The sequence below is a fragment of the Copidosoma floridanum genome, unplaced genomic scaffold (genome assembly GCF_036245765.1).
Source record: "Copidosoma floridanum isolate Cflo_tuat_1 unplaced genomic scaffold, Cflo_Japanese_pri ptg000037l, whole genome shotgun sequence".
In the NCBI taxonomy this organism is placed as follows: domain Eukaryota; kingdom Metazoa; phylum Arthropoda; class Insecta; order Hymenoptera; family Encyrtidae; genus Copidosoma; species Copidosoma floridanum.
This window is the reverse complement of record NW_028321914.1, coordinates 541346-568990: the sequence shown is the minus strand read 5'-3', so window position 1 is coordinate 568990 and position 27645 is coordinate 541346. Positions and strand designations below refer to the sequence as shown.

Sequence of the window (27645 nt, the reverse complement as noted above, 5' to 3'; positions counted from 1 at the left end):
GGAAGTATTTAAGTTTAACTACATCTTTGAGGTATAACAGTCCTGAGCTCGACTTTTTACAGGCAGAAGATTGCACTTTATGCGTTAAATATAGCATTGCAAACTCTTACGGTAGGCTCTCTACAGTTCAGTGGTAGCACTGAATGTTTTGAAGCCAAAGAGGGGGAGCGCTCGAGCTCGAGTCATGGGATCATTTTGGCACATTGGAAGGGCTCGGCTTCTTTGTATATATAGGTATACTTTGAACATGAAATCTTCTACCGTTTTTCCTACACCTATAGAGCTTGTCATTGGCTCAGTTGGTTAGAGTGCTAGTCGTTGAGACAACACAGATTATAATAACGGGTCGTGGGTTCAATTCCTGGTCGGGGCACTCAAATTTTTTCTGATTGTTTCGGTTGGGTATCAAATCTATGACACAGACCTAGGATAAAGCTTAAATTTTAAGATTATTATTTATAATCATATACCTGCCTTATAATTTTACACAATCAAATGTCTCTATACATACGTGCACAAGAAATTTGTAATCGTACGATCATAAACGTATGTTCATAGATTTAGTCACGTTGTATTTTTCCAGTAAAGTTTACTTAGTGTATGAAAACACTCGTGCTTACAAGTATAAATAAAAACAGCGACAGATTTTCAATGCCCAAAGTATACCTATATGTACAAAGAAGCCAAGCCCTTCCAATATGAAGAAATGGTCCCATGACTCGACCTTAGGTACTTCCCCTCTTTGGCTTCCGAACGTTTAGTGCTACCACTAAACTGCAGAGAGCCTACCGTAAAAGTTTAGTGGTACCAACGATTGACACGTCACCGTTCAATGCTATATTAAACGCATATAGTGCAATCTTCTGCCTGCAAAAGGTCAAGCTCAAGACTGTTACACCTCAAAAATGTGGTTAAACTCAAATACTTCAATCACCTAGGCTGTTTCAATGCCAAATGTTTTCCGTATGTTGAAGTCCCACTTGTGCCTAGTTTGACTGCGGGTAGGGTAAGTCGGTAGCCAAGGTAGGGCCAGCCTACACCCAGCTAAGCTTTCTGATCAGGCTGAGACTGACCAGAGAGAGAAGACTCAAACCATCCTTAAGCTGATCTAGAGAGGCCAAGCCTGTACAACTTTACACACAGCTAGTTAGTGTCGACAATATGGAATGTACGCAAAAAATCGACAGCAATCATCAGTCATTTGCTTGTAACAAAGGGGTTTTCATAAAATCGCTGTCATTTCTTTTTTTTTCTTTTTTTTAACAAGCTACACAACTGATTTTAATTGGATTCTCCTCTTAAAAAGTTACTTCATCAACTACAATTTTGATTTTGTTGATTTTCGTAAATTATATTATTTAAAAATGTATTCGAAAAAACAGGTACATTTTAATGGTATGAATAAATAAAAAAACTTTTACATCTTCAGTTGTACGACGTTGAAAGTAGGTGCATACTGTAGCTACTATTTTTCTACCGATTAAAAAAAAGGTTTGTCTTACTAACTCTCATTAAAAAATAAATATTTTTCTTAGAAATTTTCACAGTGTATGCATCGATTGTTTATCTTCCTAACAAATAAATTTCTTTTAAAAAAATCGCTGGCCATCATTGCATAACGGGAACTGGGGTAGCAATAATTTTTTAATCGATAACGGAGGATCTGCAAGTGGTGATGTTTTTACCACTTAGAGAGGTGTACATATATTTTTCTGTCCGCTTCAAAAACGCACCCTCTGTAAAAAAAATAGCATTATCTTGGAAACTAGGGGTCGTAGGGCTACGTTTTTATGAACTTGGGATAGTTCGTAAAAATAATATCATTTAACACAATTTCCACATTCCAAAAAATGATACAAAATGTTTATTTGACAATTGTTTTGAATAGACGTGGACGTGGTTTTTTTGTCTTTGAACATATTTAACGATTACGATTATTCACAAAATTACGGTTCTGATGTTAAAGCACATATGTTACTACTTTTTTGTAAATATCTTGTCGATAAAATTCAAATCAACGTTCTTCTGATTTTTGGCTGAGGTCACACTCCAGCTACCGCACTTAAGAGATAGAAAACGATACACGCATGTATGAAGAAAATGTGTTGGTATAGTTCTTTGCATGTGTGGACTGTGAATAGAGCTCAAGAAAGAGGGAGTTGGAGAACTGTGTGAAAAGGAGTGGTAGTGAAAGGAATAAAAATAGAATCCCGTTAAGATTTAAAATACGGTATGCAACGTCGTATTCATGTACTTGTCAACGATAACGCTAGTAGTGCCTGCTGTCTTTGTTAAGTGCTATTTTATATTAATTTTGTATCAGTACTTGTATAATCAATACTTAGATAAACATTTAGAAATACACAAGTACTGTTTCAATTATTTTTGACGTTTGAAGAACAATAAACACTTGATTACGCGAAGGTCATAGTACGTGATACTTACAATTAATTTTCATCTTGCATTCACATTAACTCAAGTACGTAACATTGCATTAAATACGTATTATTGCATTAATCAAAATAAGTATGTATGTACATTTATTTTTTTGAACCAGTAAATTAACTACACTATTTTTCTCCAATCTCATTTATTTTATTTACTTCACTGTTTCACATAAATTCTTCTATCTAATTTTTGAATTTCTAGTGTACTTATTATACAATACTTGCAACACATAAATAATTTAATTGCAAGTTTCAATAGTCATATGAATAATGCTGATAACGTTATAATACAATTTTATAACTGAAGTGAACAGTTAAAATTTTTCTTTCACTATAACGTTGTACCATACATACATTTTTTTTAAAGTGACGACTTGTGTCTATCAGAATGCTCTTAATTTTTATCTTAAGTGAAGCTGTAGTACATGCAATAACAATTATGACAGTCATGAACTTCATTGTTTCGACAGCAATCAACAACAGGTCGATAATCAACAACATTATAGTAGTCGGCGAATAATATGGCTGGTAATCTTATAATTTCAAATCTGTATTGTATCAAAGATGAAAAGAGGGAACTAAATGAGCTATGATTCATGCACTTTGAGATTTCTGCGAACAAAACCGCTTCTGTATTAAAATCACTTTCACCTACTGTGAGTGCTGGTAAACAGCACAGTGCTAAAGTGTATCTCCAACTGCAGAAAGGGCTATGCAACGAGAAAATCGCTTTACAGTGGGGCTGGAAACAAACACAAAATAGTTTGATGCCAGTTATTCAAGATCTGAACTGATTCCCTTAAGCATTTCGAAAAAAATAACATGTTGCTGTGCTTCAAAGTGCAATAAAAATGTATGCAGCTATAAAAAATACAGACTTCAATACAATTCACCGTGTTCTGGCTGCCATGGGGAATCATGCACAAATGAGAATGTAATTACGGGAAAGGTTGAAAACGATTTTATGCATTACAATTAAACTATCGATAAAATATTCGTAAGCACTAGAACTGAATTGGAAGAATAAGGAGACGAAGAAAGAATAGCTATAAATACCAAAAAAAGGATACGATTCATAATTAAATATTTGTAGAAAAACATTTTCTTAAAATTAATAACAAAAAGGTATGTATTGTTTAATAAAGTTGCAAATATATGGATCTACATGTTTCGTATATCCTACCCAACATTTTATAAAAAATTTTTTATCAACGCACTTTAAATGTCTAATGCTCCATATTATGCGTGCAAGGATTTTTTCACCGATGAGAGCTCGTGCGTTTTGTGACTGCTAGATTTCAAATACCTTCGATTTAATGCAGTACCGACTCCGACACGTCTTGGTCCGAAATACGCACTGTTCCATTTACAAAATAAATACAGACTGTAAGAAAGCAAACATAGCAGCGCTCGCGACAAAGTTGGTACAACCACCGCTTAGTGCGTAGGCGAGCTGTGCAGTGTCAAGAGTTAGGACGCTGAGGCTCAAAGTTCGCCACGTCAAGGGCTAAACTTTAGGCTAGCAAGAGACAAGTATAGCTTGAACTCTCTAGCGTCAAATTTTGGCTATAGTGAAGCCAAAGAGTACATTATACACCCGTACGTTAGTTGTAAGTGTGTATATATAAATGCGTATACATGTTTATCTAGAGTATACTTATGCAAACAATCACATGTACGTAAGGGAAATTATGAGGACAAAAGTGGAATTATGCGCACGTCAGCATAATTCTACCATGTTATTGATATATATTCTAGCAGCACATGAAGTCCACATAAGCCACTTTCCATACACACATGTATGTATACATATATATACATGTTACCGATACGATGGTTCCGCGATAGAGTCGCAGTCCCGTAAATCACCGAGGTTAAGCAGCATTTAGCGACGTTAGTACTTGGATGGGTGACCGTTTAGGTCTCGCCGTTTCGCTTACTGAAAAATGCAGTAAAGGTGCGTACAACAAATCTGTGATGAAGAAGCTTGAAGGCATGAAGAGATAGTAAAAGGTCAAGAAAAAGCGTTTTGATTTAAAGGTATTCTAGACAGCTACTATCTTTACCAATCTCCAAGAGACTTGATATCTGTTTTATTATGTCAAGGGTATTTCAGAAAAAGAGAGAAAGAGAAAGAGAGATAACGAGGAAAGAGACATGCGTCTCGATATAAGTATTAGCGTGAGATGTCCTTGCCCATTAAATCAGAAAAGATTAGGTATAGGTAGAACACACACGTGTGTTCCTTGTCCGCTGACCGCATACCAAGTCACCGAAGTATAGCCTCGCTGTCACCGTGCTGATTCCTACTCTTCTCTACCTGCGACCGAACGATCTGCCAGCTCAATACTGGGCCAAGGGTTTTTGTCGGCAGACCATCTGCGCGAGCTTATCTGCTCAAGGTTATATACGAGACTACAAAGAGCCAGATGAGCGCAGTGTGTGCGTGAAAAGCGTGTTAGCCGTGTAGACTCTCTCCATACCCGTTCTAATTATTATGTGCCGTTGACTCCAAGAGGAATTCATTCCCTGGTTATACGTGCCGTATCGTTTGTGCGATCGAGCGAAATACACGCACCCACACACGTGCGCATGCATGTTTTGTACCAGTCAAATTAATATGGAATACCCCTCCCCCCTGCATGTTAGCTTCCTTTTCAGTGGATCAAAGTCAAACAGAGGTTTGGTCCCGCTGCGTCACGACGCATCAGATACCTGAGATAGCCTAGCATCGAGTAGGCCTGTAGCCAATTACGAGGAAAATTGGACTCGCTGTCTGCGTTGTTAAGTGAATGTTTCGCCGCGTGGGTACAGAGTATATATTATTATTTAAAGCAAAAAAACTAAAAAAGTTACTTTGCGTTACTTCAAATGCTTCTATGATTCAGTACACAAGTATTTTGGCTCCATCATTAGTTACATCATAATTAAAAATGAAAAAAAAATCGTGTAAAAAAGCCTAAATAAGCATACTAAGAAAAAATAAGGTATTGAATATAAAAGAATTTTTTTTCAAAGCTTAGGTAGTCTTCTGAAGAGGGTGACAAGGTCATCAAAATATTGACAGAGTTTTATTAAATATGAATTTACCAATATGCCAGTCTTATGAATCCCTTATTTGATCAACAAAAAAGCAAGTGATAGGATAATTTATTTTATTTTCCATATTCTATTTTAATCGAGTGGTCGAAAATTTGTCATAAAATAACTCTATTGCAGTTATTAATACATTTGTTATTTTAATGTTTAGCATTGTAAAGAGCATTCTTGACAATCTCCAAAAGCATAGCCTTCTAGTATCTTAAATTATGTTGGTTAAGCTTTCTGAAAAGGGGGGATTGGAGAAATCTTGAAATGTACATGTAAAATTTTATGTCATTCAACTATTTTACTGCGTTATGTGGATTTGATTCGAGAAGCGGTTTTTGGATTTTGCCGTTTAAATTCTGTGCGGTTTTGGGTAGTCTTGAACTTTTCAGTTGTGCATGCCCGCTATTTGGTCGGGTTAAGCTTCTTCTTGCATTGGTTGTTACTACAAATAATTTGGAAGCTTAGGGCTGGTGAAGCTACATTATACCCTAATTTTATCTTTCAGTATGAATTATAACGAATGTTATTAGTTAATAAAGAATAATTCTAAAAACTCGTTTTTTAATATTTGCAAAGACAAAAGTACAGAACCGCTTGCGGTCCTGAAAAAATTTTTCTTATAGATTTCAAAAACACGCATTTCTATTTAAAACTTCTTAGGTAAGACGTACTTCGCGCGATTTGACTTGTTGTGACTACTTTTATATCCACTTTTATTTTATTCAATAAGATAACTACACTACAAAAGGAATAAGTAATTTTGTTTATATTTTTTGTCTTTCTAAACATATACACAAACACTCTAAATATCATAATTTAAAAGTATTTTTTCTAAAAAAATGTATGTGACATAGCATGACTAACGTCAGGAGTGTCCGAAAATGCCGTTTTAATTTCATCATACCTCTCATCAAATAAAGTTTTTAGTAAAAATACTTTTTCAGAGTATAAACAAATCAAGTAGCATTACTTTTGATTATATTTGTATAATAAACTTATCCATTTTTATTTTTTCTGCAATTTAATGCAATTTATCTTTGAAAAATTTCGCCAAATAATACACTTGACCTGTTTCAACCAATCACACAACGAATAAAAAGTCTTCAGTCATATGTCCATGGGTCTTTTAAGATAGGATACTTTTTACTACAGTTCAGAGTTTAAAAAAAAAAATTTTAGTTACTTAGGAACTTTTCGCAATTGTAAATGTACACCTGTGTAATTTATTATATTTCAAGATAAAAACAAACATTTGTTTAATATATTTCTAAACTCTTCTGTATAACTTAGAGGTATTAATTGTCTTTGCTAAGTGACTTTTTCTATATTTTTGTACGATTAATATTTAAAACATTTGCAATAGCTTCTGATAAATATCAAGAACTAAAAACTATGTTCTTCTTTAGGTGGCAGCTTTAATGAAATCTCCATCCCGACTTTATAATCCGCATCTACGAGCTCGTTTGGCAGAAGGGCTTGAGGCTCTTTTACCAAATAATGAGGTTGTGGATCAGCAATCTGTTCAATCTCTTGGGACATTCCACAGACAACAATTGTTTTTAACCCATTCGCATAAAGAAATAGTAATTTTTTTCATTGTTATAAATAAAATGAATCAGTCTTGAGTGACATAATATTTGTTAGAAAAAATATTCACCTGTTTAATAATTTTTCCAGATTGTACCAAATTTATTAAATATCTTTGTAAGTATTGAAATGACAGGTCAAAGTGTTCAGTTTGAACAAAAATTTAATTATCGTCGGCCAATGTATATAGTGATGGAATATTTGTGGAAAATACCAGAACATCGAAACAATTTTAAGTAAGTATTAAAAAAACGTTTGATTTCGTTTCTTTAAATTATTACTGATTATTTGTAATTGTATGCTGCTATATAAGAAAATTGGCTAAAGAAGCAGAGGTTAATATGGAAGCTATGAAGCCACCTCTTTTTCTAAGGTTTATTAATCTTTTGATGAATGATGCAGTATTTTTGCTTGATGATGCTCTTTCAAACATGGTGCAATTAAAACAATTAATATCTATAAGGTGCGCAATGACTGTTATTTGCTTAGATACATACGTTATTTTTTTTCATTTATAAATATTAAATCTCATTCTAATAGAAATTCGGATGATTGGAAAAAGTTTTCTCCCCAAGAAAGGCAACAACAGTCTCTTCAACTTGAACATATTGGCATGATTGCAAAGTTTGATAATATTTTAGGCAGAAAAACAATGGAGACTTTGAAGATCCTGACAACAGAAATAAAATCAATTTTTTGCCATCAAACGATGGTAGATAGAATAGCATCAATGTTAAATTATCTACTCTTACAACTAGTTGGTCCAAATAAAAAAAATTTAAAGGTATTTAAATTATGTAAAATTTTAATTTGAAATTCAGAAACTTTTACCTAATGGTATTCTCTTTCTAACGATCATCATTATTATTACTTATATAATTCTGATTAATTTTAATAGGTCAAGGATCAAGATGAATATGAATTTAAACCAGCAGAATTAGTTTTAAATATATGTGAAATATATATTAATTTGAGTAAGAATGATTGTTTTGCGCTTGCTGTATCACAAGATGGAAGGTCCTACAGCTCAGCATTGTTCAATATAACTAGCGATGTTTTAGGTACAAATTTAGTTGTTTATCCACTGACATTTGTAAATTGACCTCGTATCGTTTATAATTTGACCTAACTATTTTTCAGTTCGAATTGGAGGAGGCATTATTTTAGCTGATCTTAAACTGTTTGCCAAAAGAGTTGAGCACGCTGCTTTACAAAAAAAAGAAGAGGAAGAGAGTCTAAATGATGCTCCAGATGAATTCTTAGATCCTATTATGTCAACTTTAATGCTTGATCCAGTAATTTTACCGTCATCGAAGACTGTTGTTGATCGTCGTACTATAGCAAGGTAGATGCTGCTAAAAAATTAGTTATTAAATTGGTTTATCATCATTTTTTTATATTACTTTGTTAATATTTCTTATGACTTATGAAATAAAAACATTTTTTAGACATTTACTTAGTGATCAGACTGATCCATTCAATCGATCTCCTTTGACCATGGATATGGTCAGATCAGATGAAGATCTCAAAAAAAGGATAAAGGAGTGGATAGATCACAAAAAAAAGTAATGTAGAGCTCTTATACGTAATTTTTAGCATCATGTAATATTCCTCATATTCAAGGACATGAAAGTGATCATCGTTTTAATAAGCTGTATTGATTTTTACAAAATGAACAAAAAACTTGTCCAATAATAAGCATGTTATAAGAAAAAAAAAGAGATTTATTTTCTGTATTTATTATAATTATTATTATTATTATTATTATTATTATTATTATTAATGTAGATGCTGTATAAAGGTATGGAAAGTGCTTTAAAAAAAAGTAATTATATTTTAATCGATACATAGTTTTATTTCATTTTTGTTCACAAAAAATTTCATTCACGCTGTATTTTTTATACCAGTCATAAAAATTTTAAAAGTTTTAACATTCTACGTAAGTATAGTCACAAGTAGATGCTATGCATTTTCTATGAGTGAGAATATCTCAAAAATACTGTCAGTCATATTTACACTTTACACTGTTGTCTTCCAAAAAACGTGATGGATCTAATTAATTTCTAAAAAAATATTGATGGATATTATTATAAAATATCTCATGCATGCATGATGTCCTTATACAATATTTCATTAGTTCATTTAAGTTTGACCTCAATTTCCATAGTTATAAAGCTTCCTCCAGATCCTTGAAATCTGTTATAAACCAAGGCGCTCGTGCTTTTACACTTTCTCGAATTATGTTACCGCCGTAACCTGGAAAAATGTATTTTTCAGTTATTCATTTTAAACAATTATTAGGTATGAACTATGCCAATAACTATATTCATTATTCCTTTTGTGACATCATTATTTTTATAATTTTTCAAGACTTTGTTATTGTCTATAAAATAATAATTTGCTTGATATTTTTAAGTCAGCATGTCTGGAGCTAGAAAGCCTGTTAAATTTTAGAGGGAACAAGACAGAAGGGATCTCGAGCACATGAATTTCAACGCATAAGATAACTTTTTACAAAAAAAAAAAAAAAAAAAGAAGGTTTTTAAATGGTTGAGTCGGAAATATTAGTTAAGTCTAAAGTTATGGCTAGTGTAAGCTTAAATCTTGGAAAATTGCCCTTTTGTCATTTTTGGGTAAAATTAATGAATCGTCTCGAATTTTTCTTTTTATCAAAATTTTTAAGTCTACTAAATGTTCATTTACTAAACGACGAATTCAAATTGTGTGATTGGAAACATTTAAAGTAGACAGTATTAGCTTCTGATTTTACAACTACTGGGGGGACTAAGTCGCTAAGTTTGCTCACCATGTGTGTCAATAGATTTTATTATCATTCCCAATCTCATCCACTTGGTGGATGAATCCTTGCACTCTTCTATATTCCCACGCTAAAACTTCCAAATCTTCTTAAAGTCTTATATGTAAATTAATAAATGAAGTACTCGCTAAACGAACCTCGCTTTTTGTGCGGATATAAGTTGTAAAATTAATTACTTAGTCAGAAAAGCGATCAGAAAAGACGATCGTTTTGACAATTTCCAAAAAAATGCTGTGCATTAAAATTTTTCCAGCTTTTTCTTGTTAGTTATGATTTTTAATGATAACAAAACGAGTCAGTTGTAGATTTTGCCACCCCGCTTAATAAGCTCGTTGTAGAGAAAAATTATACAGGATTAAACAAGGCGGATCAGTTTTTCTGTGGGATACGAAAAAGTAGAACATAAGTAGATCTATTTAAATTTACAGATCTTACATTTAATAAAGCTCTAGCGTATGCAGTAAATAAAGAAAGTGCTATAATAAATATGGTTAAGGTAAAAGGAATTTTAACTGTTAAAGGTTACGAGCAAGAGAACTCTGATATCCACCCACATAAGTTAGTCAAGCGTTGGCAACCGGATAATGATGAAGCAAACAATCATGAGTCATTGCAAGTAAATCTCGAAAAAGCACCCACGTGATACCGCTGTGACAACACCTGACATACAGCTAAGAAATGCAAACTTAAAAGGCTTTACTTACAAGTTCTGCAATATTAAAGGGCATCTGAAGCAAGCTTGTTGTAAGAAAAAAAAAATCAGCAAACAAATTTCTTAAAAGTAGAAGTAACAATCAGGACAACCACAAGGATAAGTATGTAGATAGCATATGCTGAAAATGCTGTAGGCTCATATACTACCACTCCGTGTGTACATCGTGTTTATGTCATTATATTGTTTGAGTTGGGAGTTTTTTGGTTTGTTGTTGGTCATTCTACTCCAAACAGCTTGTAGCGTTGGTTGGTGGCTGTAGTGGGAGTAATAATGTTGTTAAATGTAAAGTATATGGATAACTCCTACCGTGGTTTGAGGTCTAATTCAATAAAAAATAAATGTCATGTTGTAAACGTTGTAATATAAATTATGTTAGTGGATCGAAAGCATGATTAGTGAGAGTGAAAATAGAAAATTTTATTCAGTAAAATGTATAAACAAGAAGAGTTTTCAATAAAAATGTTAAGAGAAGAGTGCAAGTATTTAAAAAAATCTGCAGAAATTTATTCGTTATTATATTGATCTGACTTAAAAACAAGGTTGCGAAAATCAGAATGTGTGAAATGATGATGCTACTTTACGAATTGCTGTTAAAAATTTATTGACAACTTTCTTTACATTTTCATCAATATTACTTTACTCAGTTAGGTTCTTAATTCAGTAGCTGTAAATTCTTATAATACATGCTTATTCATCACACATTCAATAATGAAGTTTTTTGAGGTTGTGTCAAAAGCTAGTCATGACCAAGGCTCCCAGATTTTAGGGAGTTCGCCGCATGCGCAGTGCGCAATCACCCTCTCTCTATAGAGCAAGCTGGAGCGGGAGAGTCCCTCTACCCAGACCTTTAACCTAAGCCCCGCCCACTTTTCACAACGTAAGTATGACATCTTGTCTAGTAGGAGTACTATCGTCGATAGCCGCGCGGGCTAAGTCTTTTGCCCCAGCTAAACTTGCCAGCTTTCGAATCTCTGTGATAATTTTTTTTTTTTTTTTTTAATGTACGTTATACATAAAGTGTTATGACACGTTTATGTAAATAATTATATGTAAAACGTTTTAATACTAAGACATAATTTTAAAAAATACTATGTACAAGACAAGGTAAGTAAAATTATAAAACAAAATATTCGTTACTTATTAAGGTAATAAAAACATTAATATTTAGTGAGTTAAGTGTCGAGTTATGATAATTAAAGTATTATTTAGTATTTAAAAATTACCAAACGACACTTCTTGATCATTGTTAATGTAATTCACTATTACATTATTATTATGGTCGGTAAGCAACACTGTTTAATACATTAATCTGTCCCGAATTGCACGACCTTTTTTTTTGATTCGTGTATCATTAACAACTTATTTCGCTACAAGTATTTATTCTTGGAAATACGTCTCGTCGAAAAATATGGATTGCCATAAAAGTTCATGCTGCAATTTCTCAATATTTTTATATGTGTATCCTAAAATCACTCGACAAAAAATGGTGAAAAAATTCGTGCTGATTTCAGACAGTATAATTAATAAAATCTATGAATTTTTAGTTGTTGTTTGATAAATAAACAACGTTTTTTGAGCTCAGAGTATGTTTATAACAGCACGCTCTCTCTGTAGATTCTCCGGGCTTGAGACCGGCATATTTACTGTGGCCACATTACGCGCGCGGTAATTTATTTACATTCACGTTCGAAATTAAGAAAAAAATAAATAAACAAAAATAAAGAAAACAAGGACTAGGCAACAAAATTAGGAAAGTCATTTAACATAAGTTGCAAGGTTAATTGACGTCAAGGTAGCAACGTTTGAACCATTATTCTTTTTGTAAACATTTTTAAACTGGAATTGAAGTTAGTTAACAAAAAATTAGTTTAAAAAAGGGTAACAAACACGGTACTGCCGCTTCCCGCTAAAAGTACAAAAAAGTATTATTATTGGTATTATTACAGTTTTTTTGTGTTGTAGTATTAAATGAAGAAATAACTCATGAATATTTCAACTTTTTGCTTGCATAAACATTTTCTGCGTTAAATAATTGAAAGTGTTGTTGAGACGCTTCAAAATTTAGAGAGTTTATACCTTTGACAGTGCAGTAGTTTTTGATTAAACAATACGCGTTTATAAGCGGTGTTCCCATTGCCGTTTTCTTTATAGATTTGATGTCATTAACAATTGAAAAAATTCTCTCTGGCAACGCGTTTGAATGCGGTAAAGTTAAAATACGCAAAACTAATTTTGTGAGCTCAGGGAACTGTAAAATTTCACCCACATCCTGTTTTTTGCGAAAGATTTTACCCCAAAATTGATCGATTTCAAGAGATCTTAATTCTACAACTTCTTTTTCAGAAAAGTATAACGGTAAATTTCTCCATTCAATTCTAGCAACTGATTTATCAATATTTGGAAAATACTTGTTGCAAAGATCATACAAATCGGGAATCGTTGCTCTAACTGATGGATCTAAAGCGTTTTCCGGCTTTAAAAAATCTAATTTGCCCAAAAAATCGTCGTTCATAAAAAAAAGCCTTTTCATTTCTTCACACAGTTTTTGATAATACTGCAAACAAGTATTTTCCACAAAATTAACACTTTCGGAATACATTTCCCTTAGTTTGGCCTCACACTCTGGTCCGCAATAAACTGTATTAAGGGGCAATAAATTTGATGCATCATAAGGATCAACAGAACGAAGGTTTTGAAAAAGTTTGGGATTTAAAAAGTTTAACGCGCATTTTTTAAGCATCATGTTGCAATTATTTGAAAGAACGTGCAAAACTACTTTCGATGTTTGAAACTTTTTACTAAAATTATTGAAGTCTTGCAAGACGTACAGCAAAAATAAAATAATACATTGAAATGTGTCAGACTTCATCAACAAAAGCAACTTGTCAACAGTCTTCGCCTCTTCAGATGACTCAAAAACTTCTACGATTAAAAATTGCCGCAATGGAACCCAATTTTCTACAACGCGTTCAATACATTCAAATACTTCAAGCCATCTACTTCCACGTATTTTTAATATTTGATTTGTCTTTACCTTTGCGTCTGTCTGAAATTCTTTAAAAACTGTAGATCGTTTTGGACTTTTCGATAAGTAACTTGCTATCCTTCGTAAAAAAAGTCTACATCTGTAGAAAGACACGCATAACTGTGCTTCGCGACGAGGGCGGATAAATGACAAATACAATTCATAAGCATAAAATTAGGTGACAGTTCTCTCAAATGACTAGCGAATGAATTAAAACGACCGATCATGACATTTGCATTGTCACATGCTAACCCAACAACATTATTCCACGGAATTCCAAACGTTTCAAATTTATTTTTAAAAGACTCAAAAATTTTTTCTGCTAAAGCCAAAGTTGCGTCCAACTCAATGAAAGTTAAATGATGACCCACGATTTTGTTTAATTCAAAATCATAAAATTGAACTGCAACACACAAAATTTTTTTATTGCTGCGATCTGTACTTTCGTCTATCAGTAAAGAAAAAGGTACTTTTTTCAAGATTTCTACCACTTTTAATTCGATGTCACGAGCTAAAACATTAACAATAAGTCCCGAGCATTTCGTACTACCAACTGACATAGACTGCGTGGCTTTAGGATTCTCAGACATTTTTTTAATTAAAGGAAGCAAGTCATTTATAATGTCAATACTAATGTTATGCTGAGCGAAAAAAAGGCTTAAGCTGAGCTCAGACTGTTGACACTGTTCTTTTTTCGATAAGGATGTTACCGCAGGTGCAACAAAATTTACCATTGCTTTGCCATGATACTGTGTACAAGCGTGCTTCAACAAATCATTTTTTGTACTCACACAAATATCTACTTTACAAGCTAAGCATTTAACTTTACCATCAGTATCAGATGATTCAAAGCAACAGTGAAATTTTTCGTCTCGCAACCAATCTACATTAAAAGTCTTTAGTTTTTTGGACTTCTCAGAATGTGATGCCTTGGAACTTTCACGTTCGCGCACACGACCCGTTCTGTTATGCGAATTTCGCAACATATCAACAACAAACTCTTACCTTGCTACTGCTAATGGAAGTTTCTGCCCAGAGACCCACGCGAGCTTGCAGCAACGATACAAATGAACGAGAAATGCAGCTTGTTTATAACGAATGCACAAAATAGGCCTTGTATACCTATTTAAAAAAAACAAGTGCGTGCGAGTCCACGAGCTAAGGATTCACGCTGAATACGCGCAAAAAGTAAACAAGACCAGTAGTTCACAGACTTGAAAACAAAGTATATGCGTTGAAGTTTCGCATCTGCAGAATACGTTACAGCGTACAGTTTTAAAATGTTTACAAAAAGAATAATGGTTCTAACGTTGCTACCTTGACGTCAATTAACCTTGCAACTTATATTAAATGACTTTCCTAATTTTGTTGCCTAGTCCTTGTTTTCTTTATTTTTGTTTATTTATTTTTTTCTTAATTTCGAACGTGAATGTAAATAAATTACCGGCGTAATGTGGCCACAGTAAATGTGCCGGTCTCAAGCCCGGAGAATCTACAGAGAGAGCGTGCTGTTATAAACATACTCTGAGCTCAAAAAACGTTGTTTATTTATCAAACAACAACTAAAAATTCATAGATTTTATTAATTATACTGTCTGAAATCAGCACGAATTTTTTCACCATTTTTTGTCGAGTGATTTTAGGATACACATATAAAAATATTGAGAAATTGCAGCATGAACTTTTATGGCAATCCATATTTTTCGACGAGACGTATTTCCAAGAATAAATACTTGTAGCGAAATAAGTTGTTAATGATACACGAATCAAAAAAAAGGTCGTGCAATTCGGGACAGATTAATGTATTAAACAGTGTTGCTTACCGACCATAATAATAATGTAATAGTGAATTACATTAACAATGATCAAGAAGTGTCGTTTGGTAATTTTTAAATACTAAATAATACTTTAATTATTGTTTATTTCTACTTAACTCGCTCAAAAAATTGTAATTATTTTCAATTTCGAGCCTCGAGTTTACGTAGAGTTTAAAAAAAATTAAAACTTATATTATTACGTGGATATAAATTTGTATGATGTTTAGAATGCCAAATTAGTCATATAACAAATATTAAATTGTTGTGCATACATAAACAATAATATTTGATAAACGATTTCTTTGAGTTAATTAATTAAAACAAAACGAGTAATAATAGTGCTTAAACAGACTTGAGTATTTTATTAAATAAAACGGTAAAATAACAGTAATGCAGAGTTTAATATTTAAACGAGGAAAGTAAATCCACGTGAACAATATGTAATGTGCGAATAAGACTATTGAAGAATTGCTTTGAAAGGATATAATTATTATAAACTTTGAATCTGACTACTAAAACTGAATAATGACTGTCGAAAATAAACAAAAGAAAGAATTTAAATTAAATGAAACTTATACAAAAGTAAAACCTGACTGTTGGAGAAACAGAAGTCGCAGGTGGACTTTGACGAGGCGAGAAGAAAATGGCGAAAGGGCCTTGAGATGTGCTACTCGTCGACGTCGACGCGTCGTGGAATTGGTGCTGCGAAGAGCTACGTTCTAGTTCGCGGCCGAGCAAGGAGTAGGCCGAGCTCGAGCAGAGCACTCGGCTCGTAGGCTTAAGCTGGTGGAAAAGTAGGCAGTGGGGAAACTGACACTTAAAGGGCTACACATTTATTAGCCGTTGCTTTGAGACACAAAGAAATTAATGTAAGTGTGTAAGTTTCCTTCAAAGCATATAAAAGGAATATGATAACGCTCGCCTCGTCAGAATACTAGCACCTGCTACTTCTAAGGTGAACAATTATCATAACTCGACACTTAACTCACTAAATATTAATGTTTTTATTTCCTTAATAAGTAACGAATATTTTGTTTTATAATTTTACTTACCTTGTCTTGTACATAGTATTTTTTAAAATTATGTCTTAGTATTAAAACGTTATACATATAATTATTTACATAAACGTGTCATAACACTTTATGTATAACGTACATTAAAAAAAAAAAAAAAAAATTATCACAGAGATTCGAAAGCTGGCAAGTTTAGCTGGGGCAAAAGACTTAGCCCGCGCGGCTATCGACGATAGTACTCCTACTAGACAAGATGTCATACTTACGTTGTGAAAAGTGGGCGGGGCTTAGGTTAAAGGTCTGGGTAGAGGGACTCTCCCGCTCCAGCTTGCTCTATAGAGAGAGGGTGATTGCGCACTGCGCATGCGGCGAACTCCCTAAAATCTGGGAGCCTTGGTCATGACAAACAAAATTTTTTCTTAAGTTTCAAATTTAGTGACTCTGAATTGCTACTTTTCTAATACAAAACAAATGAAGTCAAGACACATAGACGATGACCTAACCAAAAAAAATACTGGAAAACCTGTGGTGCTCTTTGAAAATAACAATTTTTTTTAAAGTTTGTGACTTATTTTTTTAATGCAAGGTTAAAAAGTTAATGAGAATATTTTATGCAAAAATACAATCATATGATCCATTTTACATGCTTTTTAGAACTTATTGAAAATCGTAACTCAGTTTTCATAGTCAGAGTAAAACTATTTATTGTATTCTTTAATACATAAACTTTGTAATAAGTAATTTTACTGTATTCTTTAACCCCCCCGTATTTGTTTAAAATTTTTTGTTACACATTACGACTAAAAAGTATCAAATTTTAACATAAAAAAAAAAATTAAATATCTTAAATACATATTAATAGAACGCGGCTAAAGTGACAGGAGATACTTTGTTGTATATTTTTGAGTTATTTAAAATGCACTAAAGTATCATTAAAAGATATTATATTGAAATACAAATCAGAGCAAACATTTTAAATATCATTTCATAAAAAGTCGGCATAGCTGTTTCAGAGGTTGCTAGAGTACATATTATAATCCTAAATAAAAACTTTTTTTCATGTATACAAAATGTTATGTACCTTCAAGTTTGTTGATTTTTTGTTTGTTTGATTTTTTTTCTGAGGAAATAGTGATATTCTAACTTGACTATGCTCAAACTATCGTCGAAGCTGATAAGGAGTCATACTGTGTCGTGCATATTTCGTTGAGTCAGAGCAAGGAAGAGTATTTTCTGAGGCAATGTCAAGAACAGCCCTTTGAAACTTGATGGTAAGAAAGAGTCTGTTCAGATTTCCAAGCAAGAAAAAATTGTTTTGGACTCCAGGGCAAGAAACAACCTTTCAGAAAAGTCTTTTTACTTCATTTTAAGTTGGTAATGTATTAAATAAAGATATACAAATTGACTTTTACAAGTTTATTATTGACGCAACGCGCTTCTCGATTGATATTTTAATCGATGATTATTGAAATGCTAGGAACCAAGAAACCGAAAGTTCAAGGCTCACGTTGGGTCAATAAGTTTAAAATACTTTTTTTATTGTAATTTGTTTTATTAATCAAGAAGCGCGTTCCTTAAAAAGTTTGGAGGCCTTTTTTAAATAATTTTACATTTAATTTAATTTATCTGATATTTAAGACACGCGTGAGATCTTAGATTTATTGGTTTTTAACGCTTTAGTAAACATAAATTAATTTATCAATCAAGAAGTACGTCAGGTCAAAAATATATTTATTAAAGACGATTTTTATACGTACATTATATATGTTACGAACTTAAAATCAAGGTAAAAAAGTGTTCCCTGAAAAGGCTCTTTTTTGCCATTCAGCTTAAAAAGGCTCTCTTACTTTGAAATCTGAACAGACTTTCTCTTGACATTGCCTCGAAAAAGACTCTTTCTTGCACTGACGTGACGATTAAAGCTTGACAAAGGATTGTTATGGACCTGCATAATTTCTCAAAGAAGATTTGAGAAAAAAATTCGCAATATTTTAACTGGTAATTTATTATATTCCTTATTAAAAGTAGTTTATATTCAGAATTTTACACTTCTTCAGTAGAATGTCTCATTTTATTTTACCGCTGTTTATCTTTAACCTTTGTAATATATTGCATGCTATTTTATTTCTACGCTATACCTCTTCACCATTCTAAGCTATAAAATTATTCTATTCTATTATCTTATCATTCTCAATCGATATCTTTAATAATATTCAACTTCATGTTCATTTAATTTTTTCACACGTAGATTGACTATATCGAACTTTATCTAACACAAAAGCTAAAAAAATTTGGTCGGAAAAAAATTGGAGAATCTTGTAATGAATATAATTAAACATCATGCATCTTATAAAACAATTTTAACAAGCTTTCTGGTCAAAAGTTCTTTTACAGTGAAGAGTTTATCGTTATTGATAAAATGATATAATGTATATTGATAAAAAGACACATAATAACTTATTATAATGATGACGGAGATTCATCTTAGTAAAAGAAGTTGACCAGTAAGTTAATTTTAATGAATACATTGGAAAAAAAAGAAATGTAAAGAGTATTACAATCCATGACGTTTATAGAATCAAACACAACATTTGTGCTGCTCGTCATGAATCTATATGAAAGCATTTTATTCGTATACAAAAAAACTACCAATAATCCCAGTTTGGTTAGGAATTATTAACTTACGATTGGTCTTATAGTAATTTATCAATGTGAAATGTGAATTAATTTTCCGTGTTTTTTTGCAATTTTAACGTTATAGACATAAATTTTACAATCGAAAAAATTGTAAACAATTTTATTCCTCGTAAGACTTTCATACGTATAAGAAAAGTTGAGATACCAATAAAAAATCCAGATGATAATTTTTAATTTTTTTATCAATTGTTAATAAAGAATGAAACCAACGCCTGTGGCGCATCAATACTATTTTTTCTATATCCCTAAGGAAATTTTGAAGAAGTGTCGCATCCCGAGTTGATACAGACAACTCGTATTATAAGCACAAAGAAATTCATTTATCACATTCACCCAAGATGTAATATGTATATACATAAGCTCATGGCAAGTAGAGCGTATACGTCACACTCTCTGTTGTGTGCGTATGTACTACATGTGTGTATGAGTTTCGAGGTTCATCTTTCACGTGCACTCTGTACTAGGAGTATAAAGTTGCGTCTTATTATGCTTACATGTAATAACGGCAAGCCTCGTTGTAAGAATGCACGTATGTACGTTATAGTATGTATAAGTATATAAATAAATTGTGTTATATGTATAAATAAATAGATTTATTTTGCGTGTTGATTATCAAAATTCCAGTAATGTACATCGCTTTTAAACTAATAACTACCAAATTGTTTCATTATATTAGAAATTTTTTTCCAAAAGATTTAAGTCCAAATTTGTAAACTTCTAAGTTATACTTAAACTTGTATTTGGTGTTCCATTTGTTGCAGATGCGAGCTTGAATCATGAATGATTCAAAAATATCAATTGCACTTATCAGAAAAATGCGATTGGTACTGCTGTATTGTTATTTTCTAATGTATAAAGTAATGGCATGTACCATCATCGTTGCAACCGACTGTTTTGCTGTCAACGCAGTTTTGCGAAGAATATCGCTTATTGGTTGATCTAATTCAATCAAAGGCTTCTTTTACTCGTTTTGATGCTATATAAACGTCCCGTCAAGACGGAAAATCGTTCTTTTGTTCGGCCACGGATTCATTTGTGTGGTTTAAAGAACTGCTGTGAAGTACTGCACGAAACACTAGGGAACTTCGAAGCAGCAGTAGATGTATTTAGTTGTCAGTAATATAATTAATACTCAACCTTGTTCGTATGACCCAATAAATTCTGTTGAAACTTAATTTTTTTTTATTGTATTATTATATTTGTCAACATGTCAAGTCTGCATAAGTTACTATTACCAGTCATGTATAACTTATTCTGCGACTTAGACTACGTCCCCAATTTGTATGTGCGTGATTAGGTAAAATATATCAACGAGAAGTTGAATGTCTATGTAAAAAAGTTACGCACTTTTTGTTCCTGTCATAAAAACCGCATTCAAAGTCATATTAGAGATTTTATATATATCTAAACGATGAAAATGTTGTTTCCGCTCAGAGTCACTATTCAGTTTTTTTTCCCTTTTGATCCTCATTACGCAAACATGGAGATCACATACTCTGACTGCAGGTACACATCCAGTTTTTTAGGGTTTACTTGTTTGATCGACCCTATAATGAAAACAAAATTTGAATATTAATACTCCAAGAGGGCTGCATACACATCGGCACCAAAGTACAGTTTAAAAGTAATGCATTGCACTGTCGACCTCAACGACAGACTTAAGTAGTTTGGTGGCGCCATGTAATGGTAGGCTTTCAAACTACACTGTATAAGTTAAAAATCAATAGCGCTGTTATAGGTCCACGCTCAATATTGTGCATCGTGCGTGCGTTAACATTTGAGTCTTTTTCCGTCTGCACTAGTACATAACTTGTGAATCATTTGAAGATACGTAATTAGGATATTTTTCTATCAGGTGATAGACTCTCCTATTTGCTATAGGTAAAAAAAGCAAATGCTGCATCACTGAGCCAAGAAAGAGCTTAAAAGTCAAAATGTCTCTTTGTTCATGTCTTCTTCAAAAATCTGCAGTTATCGTACGACGATAGCGCGCTACTGGTAACTTTGAGTGGAGCAACGTACTGTTATCAAAGTTGGCGTTTGCATACTACAGTTGAACATTGTTGATCTTCTGAACCATGCATTGAGAGACAGGGAAAAATGCACATTGGTGGAGCGTGATCAGTTTGCAGTGGCACTTAGTATGGCAAACATTCCACAAGAGTGTGTCGGAAACGCCCAAGAATTAAAATTCCCGATTGGTGATGACGAGGACGACAATAAATCAAAATCGCCAAATAAGAGTTCAAGATCTACGTCTAATAGTAGGAGTTTTCTTGATGAAAGTTGGTCTAAATCAACGGCTTTGCCAAAAAATACAAAAAAAATTTTAAAAAACGAACGCGGAACAAGCGTTGGTCGAGCGAAAAAGGGACCAAGGCAAAAATACAGATGTAAAACTTGAAAAGGAGGAAAAAACAGTGCTCTCGACGCTTTACTTAACTTGCTACCATTTCAGATGTATGTACCTGAATACAAATTTTGTGGTCGTGGAACAACGCAATCAAAGCGTATTGAGCACGGTGATTTGGGTATAAACCCCGTGGACGAAGCATGTCGTCAGCACAATATTGCTTGTGCTACGGAGAAGAAGGGTAAATGTCTCAAAGCCGATTGGGAGTTAGCTGAATTTTCTATTTCACGTATGCTTACCGGATAAACACCGCCTGATGAGTGAATAGTTTCTTTATTGACAGCATGCTGTATGTGTAGCAATTTACTTATCTTGGGATCTTAATCTAGAAAGAAAATAAATAATGCATGATACTTTAAAAAAACTTTACTATATAGCAGTGCGACCAACTGCATACGTGGGTGGTAACAAACTTGCGAGTGCTATGAAAAATAAATATTTGTGATCGAACGTAATAAGTTGGCTAGAAAGTGAAAATGCTTATAATTTACATAGTCATATCAGGAATCGTTTTTCCATAAGAAGCTATAACGTACATAACTTTGACGACCTGTGAAAAGCTGATTTAATAGACTTGAGAGCTTTAAAAACAAAAACTTACAACGATGGCTACGCTTATGTTCTCATTGTCATCGATGTCGTCAGCAAATACACTTAGGTGGAACCTATTAAGGATATAATATTAAAAAACATCGCCAAAGCATTTTAACATACTTAATTAAAAAGTGACGATCGTAAACCAATGTGTCTGCAAACGGATGTGTGTCTACCAAGGAATCCAGTTAGTAGATCCATACCATTTGACTTTGAAACGTTGATGGTAACGCTTCACTTCAATCGAGTCGATTAAAAATTAAAGACCCTTACGAGGACTACTTTATCGCACAAAGTGATGGTGGTGGTGAAAGTCTGATTATAATTCACGAAAACAGTGGAGTAGTTGTTGGATGCATTTACGTAGGGTTTCCCTATCAACGAGGATACAGAGGTATCAGACCATTTATTGCCGGAGTATTTCAACGAGTTTGACCACTCATTAAACGAGGTCTTAAAGCTGTTGGCAAAAAAGCTGTTGGTGCACGTATGCACATTATGTCTGATGTCACCACAATATACCTTTCAAAATACATTCCGCACATGGTGGAATCTGGTGAAACGCTTGATAAAAAAAGCCAAAAAAAAATTGAACAAACTTATGGAAGGTTCGGAATATGAAGTTGGCTGACTTGACGAGCCATTTTAGTTCTAACTGCTTTGTAGAACTGTGCAGTCAAGGCGTGGGCGTCTTAAGAGTAAAAAGAAAAAAATTTTTTAAACACACAAATAAGATAACAAAAAAAAAAAGAGAACAATAAATAGGAGAAAGAAAAAGAGAACTGCAAGAGATATTTTTGAAAGTTAACTTAAAAAAACAAACTTTTTTACACAGTCACTTGTGCGATTGTTTAAAAACTGAGCTTTTTTTGCTTAATACTCTACTGACTCGAACAGCTATCGTGGTATCTCACTAGATTCAACACAAGCCAATATCATCGCTCACGGATAATTCATCGATCGAATTTATCGTAACAGGTAATGGTGACGAATAAATTGATCTCGCACACACGATGCTTATTCTTTGTGTTAAATTGGCTGTCAATGGAGATAAAAAATTATTTGCTGACTTAGTATCTAAAATTACTAAGGTGGGGCCAATAAATAATTTTATGCATTCGTTGTTCAATCAAGTCGATGTATTTTTTCATCAGAAACCTGTATCACCTCCTCACAATGCATATGCTTACAGAGAGTATTAAGAAACTTCATTAAATAACGGACCTGTAGCAAAATCATTCCACCTAACAATTGCCTTGTGGTGCGTCGATACGGCGACAAAGATGGACGATATGTTGGACGCCAACGTGGGGCTTGTCAAGTGACGTACATTATGACCAGCAATGAAATTGATTAAACTGATTTCTCGTCTTTGTTACGATGTATGCAATCGGGAATAATTACTTATTCATAGCGTCAAAGTAAGAATGCGATAAGTAAGATCTCGCGATTCGTTTTGTCTCATAGAAACTTTGAACTTAGTTTTCACTCATATCGAGGAAGTAAATCTTTTAGTGAGACGCGTTTATATAAGTCCATCTGTTTTACTAGCCCATACCAAAGCTCTGTTAAAAAGTACAATAAAATATCTGCTGTGACGATGCAGAGCAATATTCATGTTAAAACTTTGAATATTATCGTTTGAGCCAGTTCCCTACGCGAATAATCGTCGATTTTGTTGAAAATTAAGCTTATAATGGCGATTGCACTGTGAATTCGATTAATTTTCATCAGTTCAACATTCATTTCCTTTGTTTTTACATTGACGGCATTCAAGCTTTTTCTGAACTATTACAGCAGGAAAAAAAAATAATTCATACATATTATATGCTTATCATACCTTGTTTTTGGGTACTAGTGTTTACTTTCTCAACGAAGGAAATCACATCGATCGTGAATTTTGTATCATTAGTGACTGTCTCTTTGATTTTGGTTCAACACCAGTTTTATCGGTCAACGAATGTTGAATTGGAACCCGATTAAACATGGTAGCGTTAAATTAGACATTCAATTTTCTGACGCTTCAACTTTGACTGTCAACTGTGTAGTGTATGCCAAGTACAAGAATATTCTCGAAATCGATGCGTCACGTCAAGTCATGGTCGACTTTAGTGGCTAGATGGCACAACTAGCTACACAAAATTACACTCACCGGTTAGATATGTTAATCGTTTCTCGGTTTAGTTTCTATTGGTACGCTCAACCAGCCATGAAACGCAATGAATCTCGTAGTAGACATTCAGTATTTAAAGGTGAAAATTGACGTAACGATGCCGAAAAAAATTGCTATCGTTGCTTTGAACAACGACTTTTCTGCTCATTGGGTAGTAACATCTCTTTAACGCTTGCAAAAATTGAGTCAGAAAGAGCAATGACAAAATATTTGGTTGTTCCGACATCATCGTAGATTTTTTTTTTTTTTTTTGAGGGTGAAGTGCCTTTAAAAGCGATTTTCAACATTTTGAATAATATTGAAAGAAATACACAGAAAATTTACGTCAGAGGTTGTGAAAAGTGATACGATTGATACAAAATTTCGAATTGTGAATTAATGAATTTTGAATACGAGATCGAATGTCCGCCTTTAAAAGCCTTATCAGCAAAAGAATATGGCATACATCATGGAGTAAAGCCTGATTATCTAAAATATCGATGTGCTTTTAAGAATGTTGACATAAAGTATTGGCTCTGTAAACACAATTTTGACAATAAATTATCAAAAAGAACAGAAATTAACGATAGACAGTCTGCAGATACAGAAACACCTCTCGCAAATTCCTCTGCATACATTTAGTAAATGTCGTTGATACGAAATGTAACTCTAAGCTTTTGTTACGTATCATTGTAACTTTGTGCTTACAATTTATAGTTAGCGCATTTAAAAAAATAAAGCTGCGGACCGCTATACATTCTAAAAAAATAAAAATATCAGCATTTTATAAGCCTACTTCTGAGTGTTTTGTAAAAAAAAAAGTCATCGTCAGAGTTTTGTACTTGTAGCGTTCATACTTGTTTTTTAAATAATACTATCCAAAATGCTTGGTGGTGCAGTTTTTCCAAGCTCAAAGATTATTTACCCCCTGTAAACGTTTTTAATACTCCCCCCTCTTATAAATAATAAGTAGCATACAAATAGGTGTGCTTCTACTAAAAACAGCTGTCAGTCTCTCGTCAATCATCCGACACTTAATACATTGTAACGAAGAGATAATGGACCCTGTGAAAAAGAGAGTCTTGGAGAGAGAAGCTTTGGATCTGTAAGCCTCAAGGCAGCATCAACAATCATCGCTCCCACAGATTTTTGCAAGCTTTAGGGATTTAACAAATCATTTGGTAAAAAAATAATCGTAAGGCTTTAATACGAAACATTTTTGGGCAACGATTGGGAACCTATCGTTTGTCTGTTGGGCGTAGATTTCGAAGGAATTCCTTTTGCAGTTTCTAGTTGGAGCGAGTTTCAATCAGCCTTTCCCGACATTGAAAAATACTTTACGACGGATGAAAGTAAGTTGCATGATATCAAGATTTATGGGTCCAACTGGTCCTTGAAGTTTACGATGAGTTATAAGGAAAAAGCCATCAAGATTGTAGAAATAAGACGACAAAGTGAATATGAGAGCTGCAAAGAAGTATGAGTTTAGTGTTGGAAAAAGTAAGGCTCGATCATTTACACAAATTTATTGTACATTGCGTCTACTGTAATTTGCACACCTTCAGTGAAGTATCAGATCATATGCCTATCGTAGTGGGGGAATTTATAAACTTTATCTTAAAAAAAGATAGTAGTGTGCGTAAAGCACAAATTGATTACTACACCCGAAACGCTGTAAAAAATATTGTTAGTAATTTGGATGATAGCAATGTGAAAAATATTTATGAACAAATTGTAGCACATGACATTGTAAAACAGGAGACTTTGACAAAAGATCTTATGTGTGATATTGTGTACAATATTGCGTCTTTTCATGTAAGTAAATACCCTTGTTAATGTTATTTATCATGGAAATTAATAAAATAAATGTATTCATCTTGTTATCATTTAGCCGTACGCTTACTCTTTTTCCTTATAACAATTAATACAATTAAACACATACGCAAAGAGGGTTTAGGCAATCATAGCAGCGGATTGGTAAGAAAATTTGAGGAGGGGAAACGTACGGTGACCTGCCCGGAAAGTCTCTACAGTTAAGGTGTAGGAGGAGGGGATACCCTCTTTTATAGTAAGTATACGGTAGCACAGTAGCTTCGTTCAGAAACTTTCACCAGATGTTGGGGATTTGTTGTGACAGGCTACTGTATAGCAATAACTACTTTCGTTTAAGCTATGTGCAGAAGAGATGACGCTACGGATCGCAACAACAAATATTAATCGCTCGACGATGATACATATAAAAAATACTTATTCTTTACTAACATCAGTAGATCGGTGTCTGTGCTTGGGATAAAATACTGCAATTAACTTTACCCGTTAAAGACTTATAAATCCCGCTGAGTGGCCTAATGGGCCAACATCAAATAAAAGAGTACTTAATCTGCTCACCTCTACAACCACTGACACCAAAAAGAGCCATGACCCATACTCTCTTGGCTCTCTTCCACAATTTCGAGCACGCTTATTTTGAATATACAATGAACTGTTACAAAGTATAGGAATTAAGGAAAAAAAACGGGAAGGCAAAACAAAACACTTTGTAACCCTACCGGATTACTTATCTGTTTTACGTGTGCAAAATTTTTTAAATGCCAAAACTACTATGTATACGGACATCCGAAAAAATTGCTAGATTAACACATATTTGTAGATTTTTTTAACCAATGTTATACTTGGTATATTTATATGTCAGATCTTAGCTGAAAGTCTTAAATTGCAGTTTAGACAATCATACTCATCTTAAAAGGAGCAAAAAGCTAAGTTACTTCTTTGCATTTTCATCGTGAGAAAAGTAGAAAAAAGTACAATAATTTTCAGTCAGCAGTCAGCAACATAGCAATTGAAAGTCAAATCATGTAGCGTTAAATAGCAAAAGAAAACTGAAAAGCAAGAGTGTGATGATAAAAAATGAACTCCAAAAATTTTTTCTTAGCAATAGTGTAATTGACTCTAGTAAGAGTAAGTTTTTACTGATTCATGAAAAAAAGTTTTTTTTAAATATTGGCATTATAGTACAAGTAATCATGACTTAACATTATGTGCAGAAAATAGAATGTCTTTTAGTTTTTGTACGTTTTGTAAGTATCGTCCCGAGTGTTGTTTACCACCCAAATAAGGTATTCAAGAGACATGTACTTGCATAATTTATTTAAATTTGGATTCGTTGATTCAAGCACTATATAGAAACAACAATTTGTTTGTTTGAACAGACATAATGGCTGTTTGATAAAAAACTGCAGGAGTTATAGCAATAAAAAAATAGATCATAATTTCCACG

At 33.2% G+C, this 27645-nt stretch overlaps 2 protein-coding genes across 6 annotated transcripts in view; one reads left to right on the top strand and one right to left on the bottom strand.

Moving 5' to 3' along the window:
* The window catches only part of Ube4A (Ubiquitination factor E4A), an 89427-nt gene extending 80606 nt beyond the window's left edge, over nucleotides 1-8821 (top strand). For all 3 annotated transcript variants that reach the window (XM_014350785.3, XM_089597800.1, XM_089597799.1), the window contains 7 exons: nucleotides 6944-7120; nucleotides 7215-7360; nucleotides 7438-7587; nucleotides 7665-7908; nucleotides 8023-8185; nucleotides 8265-8469; nucleotides 8573-8821. In XM_014350785.3, the coding sequence (XP_014206271.2) occupies nucleotides 6944-7120; nucleotides 7215-7360; nucleotides 7438-7587; nucleotides 7665-7908; nucleotides 8023-8185; nucleotides 8265-8469; nucleotides 8573-8693 (1206 nt within the window). In that variant the 3' untranslated portion in view covers nucleotides 8694-8821. The remainder of the gene's footprint in view (nucleotides 1-6943; nucleotides 7121-7214; nucleotides 7361-7437; nucleotides 7588-7664; nucleotides 7909-8022; nucleotides 8186-8264; nucleotides 8470-8572) is intronic.
* Nucleotides 8822-9024: 203 nt separating this feature from the next.
* The window catches only part of aay (phosphoserine phosphatase), a 392153-nt gene continuing 373532 nt past the window's right edge, over nucleotides 9025-27645 (bottom strand). For all 3 annotated transcript variants that reach the window (XM_089597796.1, XM_089597797.1, XM_089597798.1), the window contains one exon: nucleotides 9025-9380. In XM_089597796.1, the coding sequence (XP_089453922.1) occupies nucleotides 9292-9380 (89 nt within the window). In that variant the 3' untranslated portion in view covers nucleotides 9025-9291. The remainder of the gene's footprint in view (nucleotides 9381-27645) is intronic.